Source organism: Opisthocomus hoazin, chromosome 8 (assembly GCF_030867145.1).
Source record: "Opisthocomus hoazin isolate bOpiHoa1 chromosome 8, bOpiHoa1.hap1, whole genome shotgun sequence".
In the NCBI taxonomy this organism is placed as follows: Eukaryota; Metazoa; Chordata; class Aves; order Opisthocomiformes; family Opisthocomidae; genus Opisthocomus; species Opisthocomus hoazin.
Window position 1 is genome coordinate 26,510,888 of NC_134421.1, and position 20,409 is coordinate 26,531,296.

A 20,409-nucleotide genomic window follows, 5' to 3' on the forward strand; every position below is an offset into this window, starting at 1 on the left:
ACTTTCTTCCTAAAAGGCAGGTTTTGTTCACCTAAGAAAACAAACAAAAATCGGTGCTGGAGCAGGTGGGCAGCCTTCAGATATTCCGCTGGGAGTGGAAGTGTTTAATTGACATTGTGTGACTTTACCAAAAGGCTGGGCTCAGTATTTTCAGAGATAAGTGAAAGCGCAGGAGGGTGTCGGCCGCTCTTCTCCTCGGTAACTCAACGCAGTCCTGCGTGGGCAGGGGACGAGACCGCTGAGCCCCGCTCGTGCCCTAGAAGGGCGCGCAGGGAAAGTGGTGTCTCTGTGCTCATTACGCCGGGCCCGAGCCTGGAGCCTTTCCCAGCCGGGCTCGAGGTTCGGGCGCTCCAAGGTTTTGCCCACAAACCAGCCAAAACGCAGTGACAGCAATCATTTCAGGTGCCTGCAGACTGGCGCCTTGACAGCACCTCAGCCGCTCGGGAAGTTTCCCGTGTGACACCTGGACAGATCAAATGAGGATTTCGTCGCCTCAAGGGCAGGTTCCTTTGGGGGAAGGCGAGAAGCTGGTGAGCGGGAAGGTCCCACCGTCCCTCTCCGCCAGAGCTGGACGAACCTCGAGAGTTCTCTTCTTGCAACACGTAATGACTCTTCTTAAACCGTCCAGCGTCTCTTTCAACACAGAACGGAAGGAGATAGTATTTAGTGCGTGGGTTTAGACTTAGCCCCGTAGGAAATCTCAGCAGAGATGCTCTAGAAAACCATTAATCTCTTATCTTGATCTAGTTCAAATTATAATGAATCCTACTTACATGTGTGCTATAAAAACAAATCCTACAAGAATTTAATCTGTGCTTTATCAGGCTGCTATCGTAGCTCTTTATCAAGTTTAGGAAGGATTTGAAAATCGGGCCGTGGGACTGGCAGCCCCGAACAGCTGGGCACTATCAGGAAGAAGGGATCTGCTCCCAAAGATGCTTCTCGCGTCCAATTGTTTTTTGCTCCGCGCTTCGCGTACGAGTCGGATCCGGCTTTCCACTGGGGACCGCAGGAGGCAGAGGCAGAGCCCAGCCTTCCCCTCCCTTCGGCCGGGGGCGGAGGGGGTCCCCGAGGCGGCGCCGGTCCCGGCCGCCTTCCCCGGGCTGAAGCTCCGGAGGCCGGGTCCGCTCCTGCAAAACCAAATCCTGACCCCCCCCACCCGCTCCGCCGTGCTTCCGACAAGTTGTAGAGATACACGCAAGAAACGAGAAGCGCCGTTCTTCACGGCAAAGAAACCGACGCCTGAGGAGAAAACTCGGGACGCGGAGCAGCAGCTCGCTGGGGGTGACGCGGCGTGCTACGGGTGGGCGCCTTGCCTCTCCCCGGGAGCTCACTGTCAAGGAGCGGGGGCTCCCCCAAAGGAGCTGGTATGGAGTTCAAAGTGTAGAAGCCTAACTAAATAAAGCTGTTTTGGTTTGGTCTGGTTTTGTTTTGTTTTTTTTCTTTTTTGTTTTTACCAGCCACCCCTTCTCGCCCTCCCACCGCGGACCGAGCGAGCGCTGACTGCGGGCACCGGGCGCTGCCCCACCTCTGCAAACGAGCAAACCAAAAGCAAAGCCCCCTCCTCTGCCAGCTGAGCGGTCTGCCCTGCTGGCAGCTTGATTAATATCGGGACAATGCCGAAAATAAACGGGCTGCATTACCGGAGAGACCCCGAGGCTCTGAACGTACCGAGCGGCCTGGAGAGTGTGTGGGGGGCTGCCTTGTCATCTCAAGGTGGATTGATTTCTGCTGAGGCTTGAAATATGGCCGACATTCTGGTTTCTAAGCACGAAGCTAAAGGACGGTGTGAGACAGAAGGGACAGGAGCTAAGAAATAGATCCCTGTTGAAGCTGGAGACACTGACAAACGGATGCATTGAGCTGCTTTGACAGGGGCTGCTGGTTTTCCAGGCTGGCTCGTTTGAAAGAACCTTTGCCTTTTTTCCTTTTTTTTTTTTTTTTTTTTTAATTTTTTCAATGCGATGTGTGCTAGATCCGACTAAAAAATGTGTAATTCAGCGATGCTGAAAGCCACAGAGCAATTTTATTCCGGTCTTTCAGCTCCCGGCTCTGCACAGTCTCAGCCTTATTTGTCCTTCGCTGAGAGCCGCTTGTATCTCTCGCAGCGCCAGCGCGCATTAAGGAGCATCTATCCCCGAGCCTTTCGACTCGCTGCCCTTCTTACCAGAAACGGCGAGATGAATACAGAAAAGGACTTAGTGGTTAACCGATATGCTGCTAATATTTCATCCACGGGCCTCCTTCTCCCCTTTTAAAACTTCAGGTCTTGGAAAAACAACATATTTTAAGCTTTCCACACAAATATTGATATTGGCAAATAAGTCAGCCCCCAGCCTATGGTTAGAGACAGTCTTCTTTTTGTTTCTACCCCGGGCGATCAAAAATTAATCTACTGTATTACAAATTGCTTCGGAGTATTTCACTTTTCCTGACAAACCCCGTGCCTGGCACATGTGACCTGGAGAGAGCTTTTCCCTACCCGGTTTGTCTGCCGGCTGCTTCTAGAGGCGACCAGGCAGCGGTGGGCGGCGGGGTGGGGGTGGGGGTGGGGGTGGGGGGGGATGGGGGGTGTATGGAAGGACACACGGCCCAGCGGGAAGCCCCTTACCCTGCGTTTGTGCCGGGGCGAGGGGGCTGTCACCACGCAGCCGGGTGAAGCGGAGGGGCGGTCAGCGCAGAGCCCGAAGGGCGGGGGGAACCCGGGTCGCCCCCCGGGGCCGCCGGACCCCTCCGCAGCCGGAGCATCCCCCCCCTACCGGGGACCAGCCCTGCCGGGGTCGGGGCTCCGGGCTTAATCCGGCCAAGCCGCGCATCCCACGGACGCGACTACCTCCCGAGGTAGACTACCTAAAGGCGGGTGAGAACGGCACCCACGCGGCACCCACACGGCTCGCCCCGCGGTGGTCTCCACAGAGGCCCGCTCCCCGGGACGGGGCGTCCCCCGCTTCCCCCCCGCCGCTGGCTGCTCCCCGCCCCACGCCCGCTTTTCGAACGTCAAGGGGGCCTTCGTTTCAAGGAGAATTGCCGGACAGCTCTATCAAGTCTCACGAAGGGCAACCCATGAGGCAAATTCGAGTCCCGCCGACGGTCGACCCGTCTGCTGGCCACCAACCTCCCGCGCGCGGGGATGGCGGCAGGAAACAGGCGATGCTGCAGGGACAGCTCGCAGCTGGTGATCGCAGTGTGGCAGGAAAATGGAGCTTCTTTGATTCTTTTCAACGTTCTCCTTTTCACGGCGTCGCTCCAAGGACAGAAAATTAAGCTGACTCGAAATAGCGGCATTTCTCCTCTATCAGAATATTTAACTCAGGAGCTCCGGCGACCTCTCCCACAAACTTGTCCCGCGCGGGTACCTCAGGACACCGCTCGGGCACAGCTAATTGGCTCAGCTAATTGGTGGCGCCGATTTGCGTTCAGGCTTGAAATAACGCCTCGCGAAAAAAGCTCTCTGGTTTCTTTGTCTAAGAGCGATTTAACAAACGAATGCGCTAGGAATAAAGAAAACCCGACCATCAGCTATTAACAAAATTTTTTTTGTCACGTCTTAACTTTGTGAGATGGGAATTGGTTGTTACCAATATAAAATGCTCTTATCTGCTTATTGTTACAGAGATACTCAGTTGCATAGAAGTAATTTTGCACCTCCCCGGGTACTTGGGCTTCTTTAGTGTTTGATGCAAAAAAATCACTACCTATATAAACAGCAATCATTCAACTAAGAAACCAAGAAAAGGTTGCTAACACCAAACAAGTCTATCTATCATTCAAGGGTAGACCAGGAGAGGAACAAATGCTAGTTCTCGGCAGCTAGCTATGTGCTAACCTGTTGTGTCAGCATCTATGCCACCAAAATAATGGAGGCAGTCCATCCATGCTTGTGAAGAGCAATCTATTCACCCAGCTGCTCTGCAACCAACAGTGTAGTTGATGATGTCATTCATTGCAAGTTCCAGTCCTTGTGAGGATGGCCAGTCTGGGGCAGTTACACAATATTTCTACTAAAAATCTATTTGAAAACCCAGTCCCTGTCCATCAGCCATCACAGAACTTCACGAACATCTCTCCAGTAGGGATTTTTGTGCTAACAAACCCTCCACACAAATTGGCACCCAGAAAGTGCCTTGAGGGTGGATCCAAGGAGGTGTGGTCAGCTCTTTCCTGTCCATCCTCTACCTTGAAAACCAGGGAAGCGGTTCTCCACAAGATCCAACAGCTGCGTTAGACTGATCTATGATACTCTTTGCAGGCCACACCTATGTTTCTTTCCCTACTCTATAGGCACATTTTCCTGCCTCTGTGTGAGAAGAAAGAAGTGTCTGATTCCTACATAACCACAGCTCCAGCCACGACTGGTTGGCATCCCACTTTCACATACATGTATCACGCAGGCTCTTACAAGTGCTGCAGTAGTTCACTGTGGGCCAAGATTTACGCTCTCTAAGACCTGACGCAATGATGAAATCAGCAGTGACTGTGATTCGTCTGCTTTCCACAGACTACTAGCCAAAACTCCTATACTGGGCTAATGCTTTTCACAAGTCCTGTAACAACTCAAAATTAGTTAATTTGATTTTCACTTATGACTGTAAAAAGAAATAAGCAAAGCAACAAAGTTTGCTGCTTTACGTTGAATATTTTTTCAGCTAGTAGAGCTGAGCTCAAACATCTTGGTTCTCAGATGTGATATCAGTCTACTCAATCATCTACAACATGGCTGAGTTCCTTTCCCGCCTTTTTGGGGCGATGCAGTAACAGCTACTTTTCATATGTGGTTTTCTCATTAAAGAAAAGCATATTAAGATATCGCAGTATCCCAGAATATTTGCCTGGCTTCCATTAATGCTAACAGGAGTAACTTCAGTGTGTATCAGGGAAAGACTGTACCTCCATAAATATACATTGCCATTATCATGATGACTAAAATCAAAAGGACATTGATCCAGAATATTCCTCATAGTGGAACAGTGGTAGTGGGAGACCAAGTGGCCATTTTGCACCCGTGTGTCTAAGGCCAGATTTGGGTGCTGCTTGTGGCATGTTTCTGAAAAATGTAAACATTATGTGCAGCGGACAGTCCTTTAATGAACACACATTTGAATAATAGGATTATTAATAATTAATTATAAAGATTATATAAGTCAAAATGTGACACCAACTTACCCTGCACCAAAAGCAATGTCTATCCTATAGATAGAGTGGCTCCCTGCTACTTACAGATCTGTTAAAACAATAAAGCTTTTTAAGAAATAATCTTCTGAGTCAGCATGGTTACTGTTTGAGGGTGTCTTAACATGTAAGTAGGAAAATCTGCCTGTTATTTGTCGAGAAGCAGTTCCTCACAGTGCTTTGCCATTCAGGTGTGGGTTATCTGAGTACCATTAACACCTTCTTCTCATTCAGAATATGCATTCTGGGGAGCATTTTTTCTGTTGCAGCAGGTAAAGATGCTCCTAAAGCTGCCGTTCAAATGATGGAGGGTTTAAAGAACTACTAAGCAGATGTTCAGGTAAGTTGCACAGGAAAAGACCCTCCAGAGATCCATTCAGGAGAGCCTGCAGAAAGCTTTTAAATTCCATTCGGCAAAAGACACCCATCAAAGGATCAATGCATAAATGCATCTCAGTTGTTTCATTCTTAATTTTGAATGAATGCTTTTCCACGTTTCAGACTTCATACATCCAAGGAATTTTTTTTAAACAGCTTATTCACATGAAGTCCCTCTTCCTTCGTGGTAAAGGATCTACAGGGAAACGAAAAAAGTGCCGAGGAGATGACGCTAGTGAGCTGTGAAGAGGTCTGGAACACCACAGAATCACAGAATCAGAGAATGCTAGGGGTTGGAAGAGACCTCTGTGGGTCATCTAGTCCAACCCTCCTGTCAAAGCAGGGTCACCTACAATAGGCTGTAGAGGACCTTGTCCAGGTGGGTCTTGAATATCTCCAGAGAAGGAGACTCCACAACCTCCCTGGGCAGCCTGTTCCAGTGCTCCACCACCCTCAGAGGGAAGAAGTTCTTCCTCATGTTCAGATGGAACTTCCTGTGCTTCAGTTTGTGCCCATTGCCCCTTGTCCTGTCGCTGGGCACTACTGAAAAGAGCTTGGCCCCATCCTCCTGACACCCACCCTTCAGATATTTGTAAGTATATATTAGGTCCCCTCGCAGCCTTGGGGGATTTGTGGTGCAGGTCTTGCTGGGCCATCACTGTGACTCGCAGCCGCTCTGACATCAGAACAGATTTCCAGAGAAACTTACTTGTACAAATGCGTTCTTGTCCTAAATGGGAAATGATGTTTTGGGGGTTAGAGGTGGAGAGGAGAAAGAAAAGAAGGAAAAAATAAAAAAAAAAAGATAAAGAAAGCAAAAAAAGAGAGGAGGAAAAGAAAACCTGAGAGAGACACAAAGAAAGCATGAAACAGCTTTCTGCTGCCCAGAATAGGGCTTGAAAACTTAATGTTTTAAATATGTCAGCAAGTGTAGCATTCGTGTTACCTCTGACCTTGCACACTGCAAGGTGTGACTACGGGCAGCAGGCATTTGCCCAGATTTAGGGTTGCTTCACCTTATTCCTGAAAGCAATAAAGGTCTTCCTGATAACTTGAACAGAAGTTGCACCTTGCACGTTTATCCATGTTAGACCAGACACACTGTACTTTCAACACTGCAATCCTTAAAAAATGTGTTGGATACTGTAATAAAACATCACACTATTACACGTCGCAATGTTATGTAACGAAAACAGCAACTTCTTTTGCATACTTGATAACCTAATTTCTATTGGGTATGCTACTTAACCTATGCATGGCAATATCAACTTACGAAATAGCAGACTAAGCATATTACAAACCTGAAATGGCATGTCAGCAAATATTGTTACTTCCATTTGTAATTTATTGTTAAGCTGTATGTTAAAAAACTACTATTTTCTCTTTGCAAAATAAAATGCCTTTGAAAATGTTGTGAAAACATTTTATTTAGGCTTGGAGGTATTTGCCATTCAGAAACACCTGGAAAGCAAATGAGATCAGGTATGCTGACTTTTATACAGCAGTTCCTTTTGAGATATAGCTATAGATAGATATAGCAAGAACTATGAAATCTGAAATACAAATATTGCTTATTTACACCTATGGTGATGTGCAGTGCATTATGGACACTCTCAACAAATACAAGGAACCAACTCCAAGAAGCGTTAAACTGCGAACTGCCTGATTTTGCATTTTGATCTCCAGTTAACACCCATAACGGTAGTGCATCTATTTACTGACCACACTGCCACATATAATGGCAGATGTTTTGCACTAACAAAGTTTTCCCTTACAAAACTTATATCCTTGATGATACAACTGAAATCTGGGAAGCTCCAGTCTTTGGGGGTGACATTTAAAACTCATTATACAACAGATTTGGAAATTCAGTTTAACACTCACTACATGCATTTGGAAACTAACGAGATAACATAAGCATCTAATGAGATTTCATACCCTGCTGACAACCATAGCATTTTTAGTCAGGCTGAGCAACCTTCACTGATCGTCATACCTCAGAAAGGTAAAGAAGTCTTTTCTGAAATAGGCTGCACTGACTTTTCAAAAGTAAAATGATAATAAAACCAGCACGCTGATTCAACCGAACAAGGTTATTTACGGGAGGTTTTCCGTGAGATCAGCCATTTTATAATCTGAAAATGAATGCGAGTGTTCATAAAAATGGAGACAACTGCTTTCATTCCATAGTCACACGTGTATGTTAGCATAAAAATCACCTCACAAAATCATGTCATATGTAATCTGAGTACACTTTAAAAACAGCCACAACATAAAAATTTATGTTCTTTACTGACTGAAGTTCGAAGCCCCGTTACCCTCCCCACCTCTCTCTCAGTCTGTAGGGGGTTGTGGCTTCACAATATTGGACAAAAACAGACGAGGAAACACCAAAGACAGACTTCTCTAGATCCAGTTAGCAACTTCTACCCTCGAAGAGGAAAACATTAAAATAATGTTAGGCTTTGAAATCAAGGAACATTTTCTGTCCTATTGATGGAGGAAGCATTCTCTAGGAGTAATGAGTTAGATATCCATGCATAGTTGAAATAGTATTTCTTCTCTTTCTCTAGATCTCCTTGCGCATGATCTGAAGGAGATTGGCTAAATGAACGAATAAAGTTGGGTTAACAGTGTCGTGTTGAGGTAATGTGACATTACCCCAGGTCAAGATAAGAACTTAGTAAGTTAACTTTTTTCTTTAATCCTCTAGGAAAGTGTTAGAAGTCCTTGAAAGTATAAAACTATCACAGGTTGCTTTATAATATTATGACCATAATTTAGGATGAAAGCTCTAGAAGACTTACTAAAAAAGGCAAGTGCCTCCCCACCATTTGTAGGTTGCCACAAATTTTTGGTGCTTCAGTAAAATACTCTAAACAGACTTCTTTACGAATGACATTGCTGGCTGTTATAGCACACAACACAGTTTGCAAGCATGTATTTTATTTGTGAGTAAATAAGAATTCAGTGTTTTGATACGTGACATACACCACATGAGTGTGAATCATTATTACATTTGCACATCTCAACCAGTTCTTATAAGCAAGCCTAAACTTCTTCACTGTACAACAGTCCTTGTAGGGTTAATCAGTTCTGCATTCCACACCACACGAACATACAAGCAATTGAAAACACAAACTATGATAACATACTGACAGGTATAAAATACTTTGACCAAAAAAGAGAAAACCCAAACCACTGTAACCATGTATAATAAAATAAGTCAAATGTAATTAACTGAAACTGTTTACATTGGTAATAAATGAGAATCCAAAAACTGATATTCACAGGCTTACAAGAAACAGCTCTCTATATGCTCTCCATAGTTGATGAAATCAACTAGTTAAATTATCTCCAATATTCAGCTAATATTTTTAAGCTTTTGCCTTTTTTTTCCTGCTCCCCATCCTCCGCTGAGCTGCACTGGATGGTCTCGAAATGATATCCGTTCTTTATGAGATGAACCCAAACTTGATTTTTCTGGAGTAGATATATTCTTTTCTAAACAATAAACAGACATGTGAAATTAAAAACCAACCAACCAAAACTCCCTAAATTTCAATGCATCTTTTATTTTTAAGATCATAATATACACTAATTTGTCTAATTTGATAGCACACAACTTTTATAATGAGGTATTGCTCACTGTTTTAAAAGTACTACAAGTATTTTCACAAGGTAGTACTTTTTTAAAAACAAAATCCTTATCAAAATAGACAGTAAAATTGCTACAAAAACCTATCATATATTTAAAAGTGCCACTATGTCCATTTTGAACATATTTTAAACACATACAGATGTAAGTAATGCTTTTGACATAGAAACTCGTGATGTTATTCATCCTTCAAGTGGATGAAGAACTAGTTCAGAAGATATATCCAATTAACAAGTTATTATTTTGCTATATTAGATCAAAAGAGATTTCATTTTTTTCTAAAGCCCAGGAATACTTAAACTTTGATGCTGAATGGGGCCACAGCAAGTTTAAGCACATATAGAAATATGTGAAATAACAACTTTCATTGTCATGCATGCAGACACTTGAGTAATTTGGACAATAGTTTCTACAAAATACTTAAGACAATTATTTAAATAAGATGACCAGTAGACCTAATAAAAGGTATATTTATTTTACACAAACCAGCACTTTACAGATGGAAATATGTTTCTTAGACATCTGTAAAGAAGAAAGCATCTGTGGAAGACAACTCAAACTGCAAGAGAATGAGATGATGCTCACAGTATAGCAGGCTTTTTTATACATATATATAAAATTAACACGCTATTTTAGCTTATCAAATAAAACTTTTACAAACATCTTTTTGCCACCTATCAAATGAAAACATTATTAACTACATATTGTAGTCAATATTTTTGATGTTTTAATTTTTTTGTACTCTTTGGTAGAAAATTGAACTTCTCACAATAAATAGCCCCCTATAATTAAAACAAAGGTTAAATCATACAGCTGAATATAATTCTATCTACTAAGAGATAAAACATAGCTATAATTAATTTCAGACAGTAAGAACTTCATTTTCTCATGGATGCTTTTCTGTATTCTGCTAGATCTAAATGTCAGGAGCTTTTTCCAGTCTACAGTTCCCTTTTTTATGAAGTTTTAAATTATTGCAAATGGATCTTACTAAATAGTTCTCTCTTTCTGCAGCCAAAGGCTTTCGAGTATTTTTAACATGATCTGCATTCATTTTCTTACGGCTCTACAGATGTAGTCAACTGTTTTTGTTCCTAAAATATGTAACCTACTCTAGGTCTACCTGATAGATGTCTTGCCTTTACAGCATTCCAAGTTTCCTTGGTTTTGGATCTTTTTATGTAACACCTCAAATGGCAGCAGATATCTCTAGTGCAGAAATGTTTTTGTTAAAATGCAAAGAATAAAGTTATTTAATCAAGCAGTAAACTTTCCATTAATTCTTTTGACTGAGAACCATAACTTTTTCACTGAAGGCTGAAACCCTCAAATTAGTAAATTAAGTGGTTAATTTAGTGTAACTTCAAACCAAATCTAACGTGATAAGAATATTAAAAAAAATGATCCCTTCTTTAATTTAAAGAGCTGTTCCCTGGAGTTGCAAACATTGTTAAACAGCAAAAAGAATTAAGACTGGAACACATTGTTTATTAAAAAAAAAAAAAAAAAGATAGCTATTGCATGTTTAGACTTGAAAAGAAGTTTGTGCCTGAGACTGAATTTCATATGCACTCATCCTGAAGGCTGTATCAATGATAAAGGTAGACTAGACACACCAGTTATTTATTTCTACATTTTGCAAAGATTTTTCATTGCCTTATTTTTAAGACAGAATAAATACAAGTGCCAGAACAAAAACATCAATAATAAATTTGAAAATTAGTTTAAAAGCGATAGAGTCAATGCAGCAAAAGAGGAAGTCAATCACATCCTAATTGCCTAATCTGAATTATTTCTGGACTAACAACTTCACTTGTTTATAAACCTGTCTGTACTGCTAAATATTATTTTTATGGTGGACTTCAGAAATCTGTAAATGTATGCTTTCTGGCTTTCCACTTCTAACTAGATGTAATTGATTGGAAGGGATATATTACCCTTCCATTACTATGAAAATTATATTATTATTCCATAAAACAATCCCCAAAGACTTGCTGTAATTTGCTACAAGAAACTTGTGATAAGTCTTCAGAAATTACTGATATATCCTTTTATTTTGGCAGAATAACAGCTGTATCTGTCATAGCATGAATTGTGCTTGTCTAAACTTCAGAGTCAAAAGTTCACAAATTTATTTCTTTTATTTTTTATTGTAATTAATTCATGCGTTGTTTAGAGGGTAGCGCAAATATTTTGTGAGTAAAATGTAATAACTTACTAATCTTGAGTGCATATAAGGCGTCTGACAAAACAATGTTTTAGATGTCTGTGAGAATCATATTTCAGGATTTGTAGACCCTCAGTAATAGAGCAGGAGAACTTCCTCAGTCTGAAGGTATTTTCGCAGAATCCCAGATACTCTAAAGGCGTAAACTCTCTGCTTCCCTGAATGCAGGTTTAACAAATCAAAGGCTATCCCAAAATCTGACAATTGCAGCTCTTTATCTAGCCTGAAGGGCTGGTTAGATTTCCTAGGGTCTGCTTTAAACTTTACTATACAGTAGTGACCTAGACAAACTGAGTCAAAGCATAGACGACTCTGTATTCTTTCTTTTCATCCTTCACAAATCTCAGCACTTTCAGCCAAATAAAATAAAACCATTGAAGGGAATGATCAACTAATTTAGAAAGAAATATTGATAAGACAACCAGATAGATTTGTTGTAAATCACTGCAAATCACTCCCTTTAAATTTCCCATCTTCCTGTCTTTGAAATGGGCATAATTATGCTTGCTCTTCTGATAAAGCACTTCTGATAGCTACTAACTAGTACTAAGAGATGGGTATTATTGCCAGCACTGCTGTTCCAGTTATCGGCCTAAGTGGAGTGATGAAAGACAGAACCAGCATAGAGATCCAACCGTCTATTCCCTGAAGCAGAATTCTCAGACACAGACATGAGTCAGGCCAGCATATAAGCAAAGTGAAATTTTCTTACTCCTATTCATATTATACATAATTCTCAGACATTATACTCACAGACTGCTAGTGGCTTAAATGTTAATTATGATTAAAAAATTGTGTCATAAAGCAAAGAAACACCTCATATACAGTGAAGATATCAGTCAAATATGAGAAATATTTTTATTGCAGTTCTTTCTCCTAGAGCTTAACGCAAGAACAAACAGAAAGAAAAATTAATATGTAGGGATGGCATTGCAAACATAGGACTTACCTGATTAATCATACATGTGCCCACAAATTACTATGCTTATTATTAATTCATGTCTTTTTCTATTTCAGTGAAAATCTAGGTATGAACACTCTTGTGGTGAAGTAAGAGCAGCTTTGTACTCAAGTATAAAGTACGCATGTAGGTAGAGTCTTGCAAGAATTAAAAATATTATATCTAGATAAAAATTAAAACAGCTATTTTATTGTCAATACCTGTGTTTATGACAGTTTTTTTGATCGTACATTATTCAGACAGGCAATTTTTTCCTTCAGAAATATTCAGTAAAGACAGCTCCATTAGCAAATGGTTAGAATTTTGTCTAGATCAATGGGATGAGGGGAAGACAAGAGAATCTGGTAAGGGATGATAATGCCACTTTGAACTAAGAGACTAAACCTAGAAATGTTCCTTAAAAATACAATCTTGTACTTACTTCTCCTTGAATGTAAATACATTTATACCTGCTCAGAGGAAGTTGTGCAATTTTACTGCTTTATGAGATTTTTCTTTTAAGGAAAGGGGAAAAAATAATAAAAAGTGGGGAGGATACTTTGTTCAATGTACAGAAAAATAAAGATTCACCAAAACCCAATGATTTACAGCAAATGAAAATATGTTGCATTTTTAAAAATGTTCTACCAAGCACACACCTGAAGTGCTGCAAGGTCAGACATTCACATATTTTTAAAATATTAAAAATCTCAGTGAGATTGTTTAACTGTTCTTCAGGGTGTACTTTATTTGAAAGTTTTACTTCACATCTCAGTATTTTATTTTTTTTTTTATATTTTTCTCTTACTGCTTTACTAATGTTGTGAAAAGTTTTTACAGCGAGCTTGGACTTGCAATACTTCTATTTTTCCCTAAACTGCAATGTGCCTTACAAATGAACAGTTCACTTATTCGCATATTTGACTGAATAAAATTACTGTTATCAAAACTTTTTGACCAGTAAAATAAAAGGTAACATTTACAGTCATATATTGCTATCAATACAATAAAAGGTGCATATTTAATTAATATGCATACATACACACATAGGTATGCACGCATGTATTTGTGATTTACAAACAGTTGTAAGCATGATCATAATACTTTCTTTTCACGTTATGTTCTACAAGTGTATTTGTAGTGGGCCTTACCCAAAGGCAACAACAGAAACATTCACATTGTTTCAAGCTCATATATAAGTATCTTTGCTAAAAATAAATTAGAACTCTTACAATGGTTTACTCTATAAAATATTGATATTTTTGACAACCATAACAGTAATCATAACAATAATAATATTTATTATTATTTTTACCATTACTGGTACTAGAATTGAATAGAACCTGGCAAGTGTATTAAGTACAATTTAACATGATATACAGTTATTCTAATATGCATTCATATGGGAACAAAATCTTTGCCAAGAAAAGCAATTTAATTTCTCTTATCCCATACCAGGCTTTGGAAGACAGGCTGTAACAGTTATTTACTGTACTTTCATTTAATTGTAATATTTGACTATATGAAGCTCCATTATAGTCTAAGAGATTTTCAGGTGCCTGTATATATCAAATAACCATTTCTTTTGAGTATGTGCTGAAAGCTTGTCTTGGGTTAAGTTAACATGCTTCTATTTCTAAGCCATCACTTTTCTGTTTAATCTGTTTTCTGCTATTGATTTGTTCTGGTCTTTTTTGGTTAAAGCCTGGGTCTTTTAACAAATGTCAAGGTTTACATATCCTCTGTTTTGATAAGTAATGCAATATGTAAAATGCTTTGAATGAAATTCTTGGTGTCCGAGAAGAAAAGCTTTGTTAAACAGGTTATGATAGAAATTTTATGATGTATAGTAGACGTCATAGGGCATTTATCGACCCACCTAACATTGTGTGTCTGGAGATACAATTTATTTCAAAGTCCTTACCATATTGTATTACTTAAAAGCAAATGCAGCATAAGAAGGCATGGAAAAAAAACTTCAACATTTTAATGAAAGTGACCAGAACGAATCCCTAGTAGCAAAGCGTTTACATCCATTTAAGCTCTGGAAAGAAGCTAGGTTCAGCAAATCTGTGAAAAACATAAATGCTACAATCTCAGAAAAGTTACTTTTTAATAATATTACTTCTGGCTATATTGAAGTTGGATCAAAACCACATTTTTAGTTGCATCGTTTACATCAAAACAAAAATATATTTATTGTATTGCAGTTTTACGTTAAATTTTTGTATTTCACAGGTATTTGAAAAACACTAAGAAACCTCAGGAGCATCTTATACAAAATCTCATATAATATGTAAAGATGTATCTCCTTTCCGTATGGAGATTTGAAGATAAAACATACTCCTGATTAATTTTTTTTTTAAGGCAAATAATTAATTTTGTTTGTAAACCTTCTTGACTTCATGTTGGTAGGACTAGACACTAATCTTAAAATTTTATAGAAACAAACAACTTAAATACCTTTGCTCATCAAACATTAATGCTGTTCCAACTAGATCATGCTGACAATTACATACTTGAATAATATGGACTCTAAAATGTGGCTCAGTCACATGAAGGAATTCACACAGATAGGCATTTACAAGAATAATTTATAAACATCTATTAATTGTCATTCTACACACTTTAAATAAATAACATAATAAACATAATGCTCCAGAAATGTTCCTGTAAAATATAACATTTTCCTAACTACAAACAGACTTTAAGAACCATTAGCTATTATAGCCCAAAAAGTCTTTTGTTTTTTAGTTCCTTAACTATTTCCCCAATTCTGACCATTTAGGCTGAAATTTTACATACTGGGTATCTGTCTCTGACCAAAGTTTTCTGAAAGGTCAGTCACTTCTAAGAAAATATGTGAAATATTTATGTTGCCCTTTTCAGAGGGGACTTGAAGTCGGCCAAGTCACAGAGCCTTGCTTTTAGAATCTGTCCAAATTTGGATCAAGTATATACAAATCTAAGTTTCCACAAGATCTGGGGAGATGTTCTTGATTTTTTTGGCTATATTCCCTAAAACATCAGTCGGCATGGAAACGTGCTTTACCATGATGTTATACGGAGTTAACAAAGACTATTCCTAAAAATAATGTTGAAGATCATGCTAGGTCAGGGAACTTATGAGCCTGCTTCTTTTATGCTCTCTGTGGCAGATGGAACCTAGCTACAAGAACCATGGAGAGGATGAGAACTAAAGCTCCTACAGGAAGGAGACTGAGAGAAGAGGCAGAGGGTTCGAGTTAAAACCTGAGAGAGAAATGAGGCTGACTTGGAATTAAGGTGAGAGAAACTAAGGTTAACTTGGCATACAATACCCTGACATAGCGGACACAAGAGACTAGAGTGACTTGACAAATAGACTGACACCGAGAGCAGAGAGAAAATGTGGGGCAGAAGAAAGTTGTGACTTGGCCAAAGGGAACTGGGTAAGAATAAAGAAGATGGATTATGGGGTGTTAGATGGGCCCTAACTCTGAGAACTTACATAATCAAAAGAAGTGAAAGTACAGGTGATGATAAGAAAGGATACAGAGCATAAGTAGATTAAGAGTCTGGACTGAAGATCTGCCTAAATGGTACACTAAATCAGGCCAAATTTGGAGGAGATATAAACTAGCAGATGATGAATCTGAGGAATACCGACAAGGAATAGCTGGATGCAAAAGGGAATAGAGAGAGAGAGGAAAAAGGAATCAGACAAGGATCTGTGGAAACAAACACAAGACTCAATAGCAACTGTGGAAAGGAAGCCTGAGAATAGATGAGCAAGGGAACATGCAGGAATAAGAAGTTGGAGGAGCATAAACAAGAATTGTTTGTAGTAAAAGAAAGGATTAGGGAACACAAGTGTGGAAAAGTCATCAATGAAAAAGAGAAAACTTAGAAAGAAAAAAAACAAGGAAAGAAAGATTATCTTGGGAAAAAAATCTACAGACAGGTCTTTGCCATTCAATGCAACAGCTCTGGAGCAGCCCAACATTCATTACTCAGTCTTTCTGTTCAATGACTTGAGAAATATTTTTGAAGCTATTTGACAAATATCCCACAGCAAAGAAAACCCAAAATTGTTATTATTTACTCATATCATATGACAGAAATCCTTGTGGTAGGTGTAATGGTTCCAAGTTGGCAGCTAAGTTACGTGTAAGTCAGTGTCTCAGAATGGATTTTATATTTTTTTTTAACCTGATTTCTCTTTAAAAAAGACAAACAAGCCCTCCACAAGAACTCCCAAACCCCACTAAAAGACTATCGGGCTGTAAAATTAAGCACTTAACATTTAGGAAATACCCCTGTGTATCCGTTATACATAGTTCTTGAATTATTTTCATAATTCAAAACATAGATGATGAAATTACATGAGTTAATGTATCATTTTTCTCCCTAGTCTGCTAAATTTAATGAAAGCAAGTTCTAAGTGCCCTTTAAAATCTGCATTTAGGTCATTTTTTAAATATGTAACCTCAAAGTGAATTAAGCAGTATCTTGTAAATTATCATCCTGTAGTCTGTTGAAAAAGATTAGGTATGTGCTGTTTTATGGTTAACTAATACATAGAAAAATATATATACATCTCCATATCATTTCAAATGGTTAGGAAAGCAGCATTTTTCAGTTGTGTTTAACAAATAGAAGAAAATTCTGATCCTGCAGAATATGTCAAATTTGCATGCATGAGTATTCTCATTATGGAAAATTATACACAAGTACTTTCCTGGTCCAGATTTTTTTCTTCTTAATCACACTTACCACTAGTCGATTTTTTAAAACATTTGCGCACGGAAATCAATGGAATTACACTGATGAGTGTGGCCTACATGTGTATTTCCTTACATTTAAAAAAAGCCAACAAGTTATTAAGACTGCAAACTGCAAGAACAGGGAAATACTCAGATATTACACCTGTGGACAGAAAAATGAAACTCCAAAAATCAGAAGTTTTAGCACTGTGTATTAGACGCACGGATCATACTGAAATCTGGCTTACCGGCTTTGACTAAGCCAGGATTTCACCTCACAAGTTGACTTCTGTCTTCATGATTTTATGTTCATTTTTGAGAGAAGCCTTCTTCACAAGCAGATAACATTAACATAAATAGCTCTCTGCACACATAAATGGTGACACCTATGCTGATTTACCTCACTTCCAAACACAGGATTTATATCTATATTGGAAAGAAATTCATAGTACATACCTGATTTTTCCTAGTTTCATCATTATAAAATGTTAACTGAATTTTTAATAATGTTTCTTGAAGAACTACCAAACTTCTATTGTTACTCAATACAACATCTTCCCAGTTAAAAAAAAAATCAATTAGTGAATTTAAGAAAATCTGAAAGAATGGGAGTTAGACCTACATTGTCACCAACTATCTTGATTTTGTGAATTAGTCACCTCACCATTTGACATATCCCTTGATTTTGTCACCATACTGTAACTAGTTTGGCGATTACGTGGCTGTACCTGTGTATAACCATCTGTAACACTACTCCTTTGTTGACATGGCTGCTTCCAAATAGTTTGTCCAGTTCACAGATGAGCAGCAGGCCCCTTCCCTTTCCTAACAGTTAAACATAATGATGTTATCGTCTTTTCACCACCAGATGCATGAACATTACACAAGGATGGTGTATATCATGATTATTATTTCTGCAGATAGGAAAACGGATATACATAGATTCAAAATGACATTCCTAATATCAGCTAACAGGCTTGTGATAGAACTGGGAAAAAAAGGCCAAAGCTCTTGAGTCTGCAATCAAATACTTTCTCTCAGGTGGATAAAATGTATCCTATCAGCACCATACACAGAAAAGTAGGTTTTAGTGTCTAAGCCTGCACATGAACGAGTTCCACTGCACTGTGTATTTTCACCTATGGGACATAAAGTATAGTTCTGTATACTGAAGAATATTGAAAATATAGTGAAGAGTATTGTACTGTTTATTCATTTCTAACACAGTAATTTTCCACATTGATTATCTAAAAGAAAGCATCAATGTCAGATGAAAAATTTGGATGTGACACAGTACTAGGATTATGAGCTTTATTTACCTGCACCTTAAGTTTGCAGGATACAAGTGAGCTCTTGTTTGGAAGTCATTAAAGAACTTCAAATGCATATAGAGTTGTGCCACTGCTAAATTATCCCATCTCTCTGCACGGCATTTTGCCTAGGTACCATTCTATTCTAACATGCCTTACGGTTTCCAGACTGAGGTTATTCTGCATTATTTCAGCCTATACTATAGGTTTGATTAGTTTCTAACTGTTTTCATCTGACCGCGTAAATATATGCTATGTATTAACGTATGGTGGATCGACAGCTTTATTTCTGTGGCGTATTTTATATTCTGGTAAGATGTACAGAGGTATCTGTGTGTAAAAAAATATTAAGTTGAAAGGATGTTCAAAACAGCATTCATGTTTTTCTACTGTATCAAAGCCTGGTAAATTTTAATTACTTCAGAACTGTAGAACCCTTTCTCATCCATTTTATGCACTCATTTTCTGAGAATAAAGATATCAATAGTACAGATTCATGTCACTATCTTTTACTGGACAAAATGCTTGTCCACTAACATTCATGTGGTTATATAACCAGATGTGGCTTACAGAAGAGAGAGCTTTATTCCTAAAATTGTGGCAGAAGTTGTGATTCCTAAGGTAAATTGGGTTCAGCATTTTGCTGATAACAAGTAATTTGTACTGTAAATATCCTTTATAAATTTACAGCACTTCTACACATTCCTAAGGCGAAAGCATAAATTTTACCCCTACCTTGTAGGAAGCCTACTAAGCAGGTAAATGCCAAGAAATTGAAAAGACTACTAAATAAGTAGCTCCATATGTGATCCCATGTTTCTAAGATGTTTCTTACTCAGTTTCCATAACATGGAAAACTTCTAATTCAGATTGCATAAGCATAAAAAAAAAAAAAAAAGAAGGGAAAAAAAAAAAAAGACCACCAAAACTCCCTTGGTAAATATGAGTAGGGGCATGAAGAGAGTACTTAAAAAAGAGATGTTTACTGCACACAGGGAGTTTACAAATCCTAAATGAAAGACAGCAGTTATAGAACTACAATATATTGACAACAATTATGCTAAGGAGGAAGGAGCAGGAAAGCAGGAACTTTTTAAAGAAGTGAAGCTTCTGCTTAAAACACAGTTGAAGACTTTCTAAGGACTCTCATTATCAATAGAAGGGAAGCCAAAAAAATCAAGGTGGGGGTTCCATCAAGAGGAAAAATAAGAATTGAGAGAAAGGTGTAAAAAGGAAAGTGAAATAAATGTTACTGTATTTTGTCTTTTTTGATTTGAGTTTGAAGCTTTTCCACTGTAAGAAAGACTTTGTTAAACTTCATTCATTTAATTTCACTGACTAACAGAATGGTAAAGTTTTAATTTTTCTGAGAAACTAAATTGATAAATATTTTGGAGTGATTAAGAAATGACAAGATTCAGGTCCATTTTTTTTTTTCCTGATAACAGTATTTTACTGATATCAGAGACTCCCTGAAAGACTAGAATTCAGGAAAGAGAAGAAATAAGAATTCTGGGCACTATTTTAAATAACAACTCAGGCACAGCTCCCATTGCATTCTGTTTTCAAATTCTGGTGCTTCTGGAAATTGCTGTCAAAAGACTGCAGTTCACAAGACAAGAAGTACAATGAAAATAAAGAGGCATAGAGAAAACAAAACCACAGATTCAGATGACAGGTAGATAATGTAAATATACAGCAGACTCATCTAAAAGTCCAACATTGGTTGGCCAGAACAAGATTAGGATGACAGAATGGAGTTGATGATTGTCATGGCCTACTCACAAACTGGATATTAGTACAAAAAATATCATCTTTTCTAGCTAGGAATAAAAAAATTATGACTTAATTCTTGCAAAATTTTTCTATGCCCATCTTGCAACTTAGTGCTGACTACACTACCAGTGTTCAGGAAAGTATTAAATATAACAGTGTTTCACACCAATGTTTACGGAGTTAATAAAAATATCAATGAGTGTAGG

General features: G+C 38.7%; 1 protein-coding gene across 4 annotated transcripts in view; it reads right to left on the reverse strand.

The window, feature by feature from the left end:
* Positions 1-8,505: 8,505 nt before the first annotated feature.
* Positions 8,506-20,409, reverse strand: part of LRRIQ1 (leucine rich repeats and IQ motif containing 1) — a 112,861-nt gene continuing 100,957 nt past the window's right edge. For all 4 annotated transcript variants that reach the window (XM_075428876.1, XM_075428879.1, XM_075428878.1 and 1 more), the window contains one exon: positions 8,506-9,051. In XM_075428876.1, the coding sequence (XP_075284991.1) occupies positions 8,912-9,051 (140 nt within the window). In that variant the 3' untranslated portion in view covers positions 8,506-8,911. The remainder of the gene's footprint in view (positions 9,052-20,409) is intronic.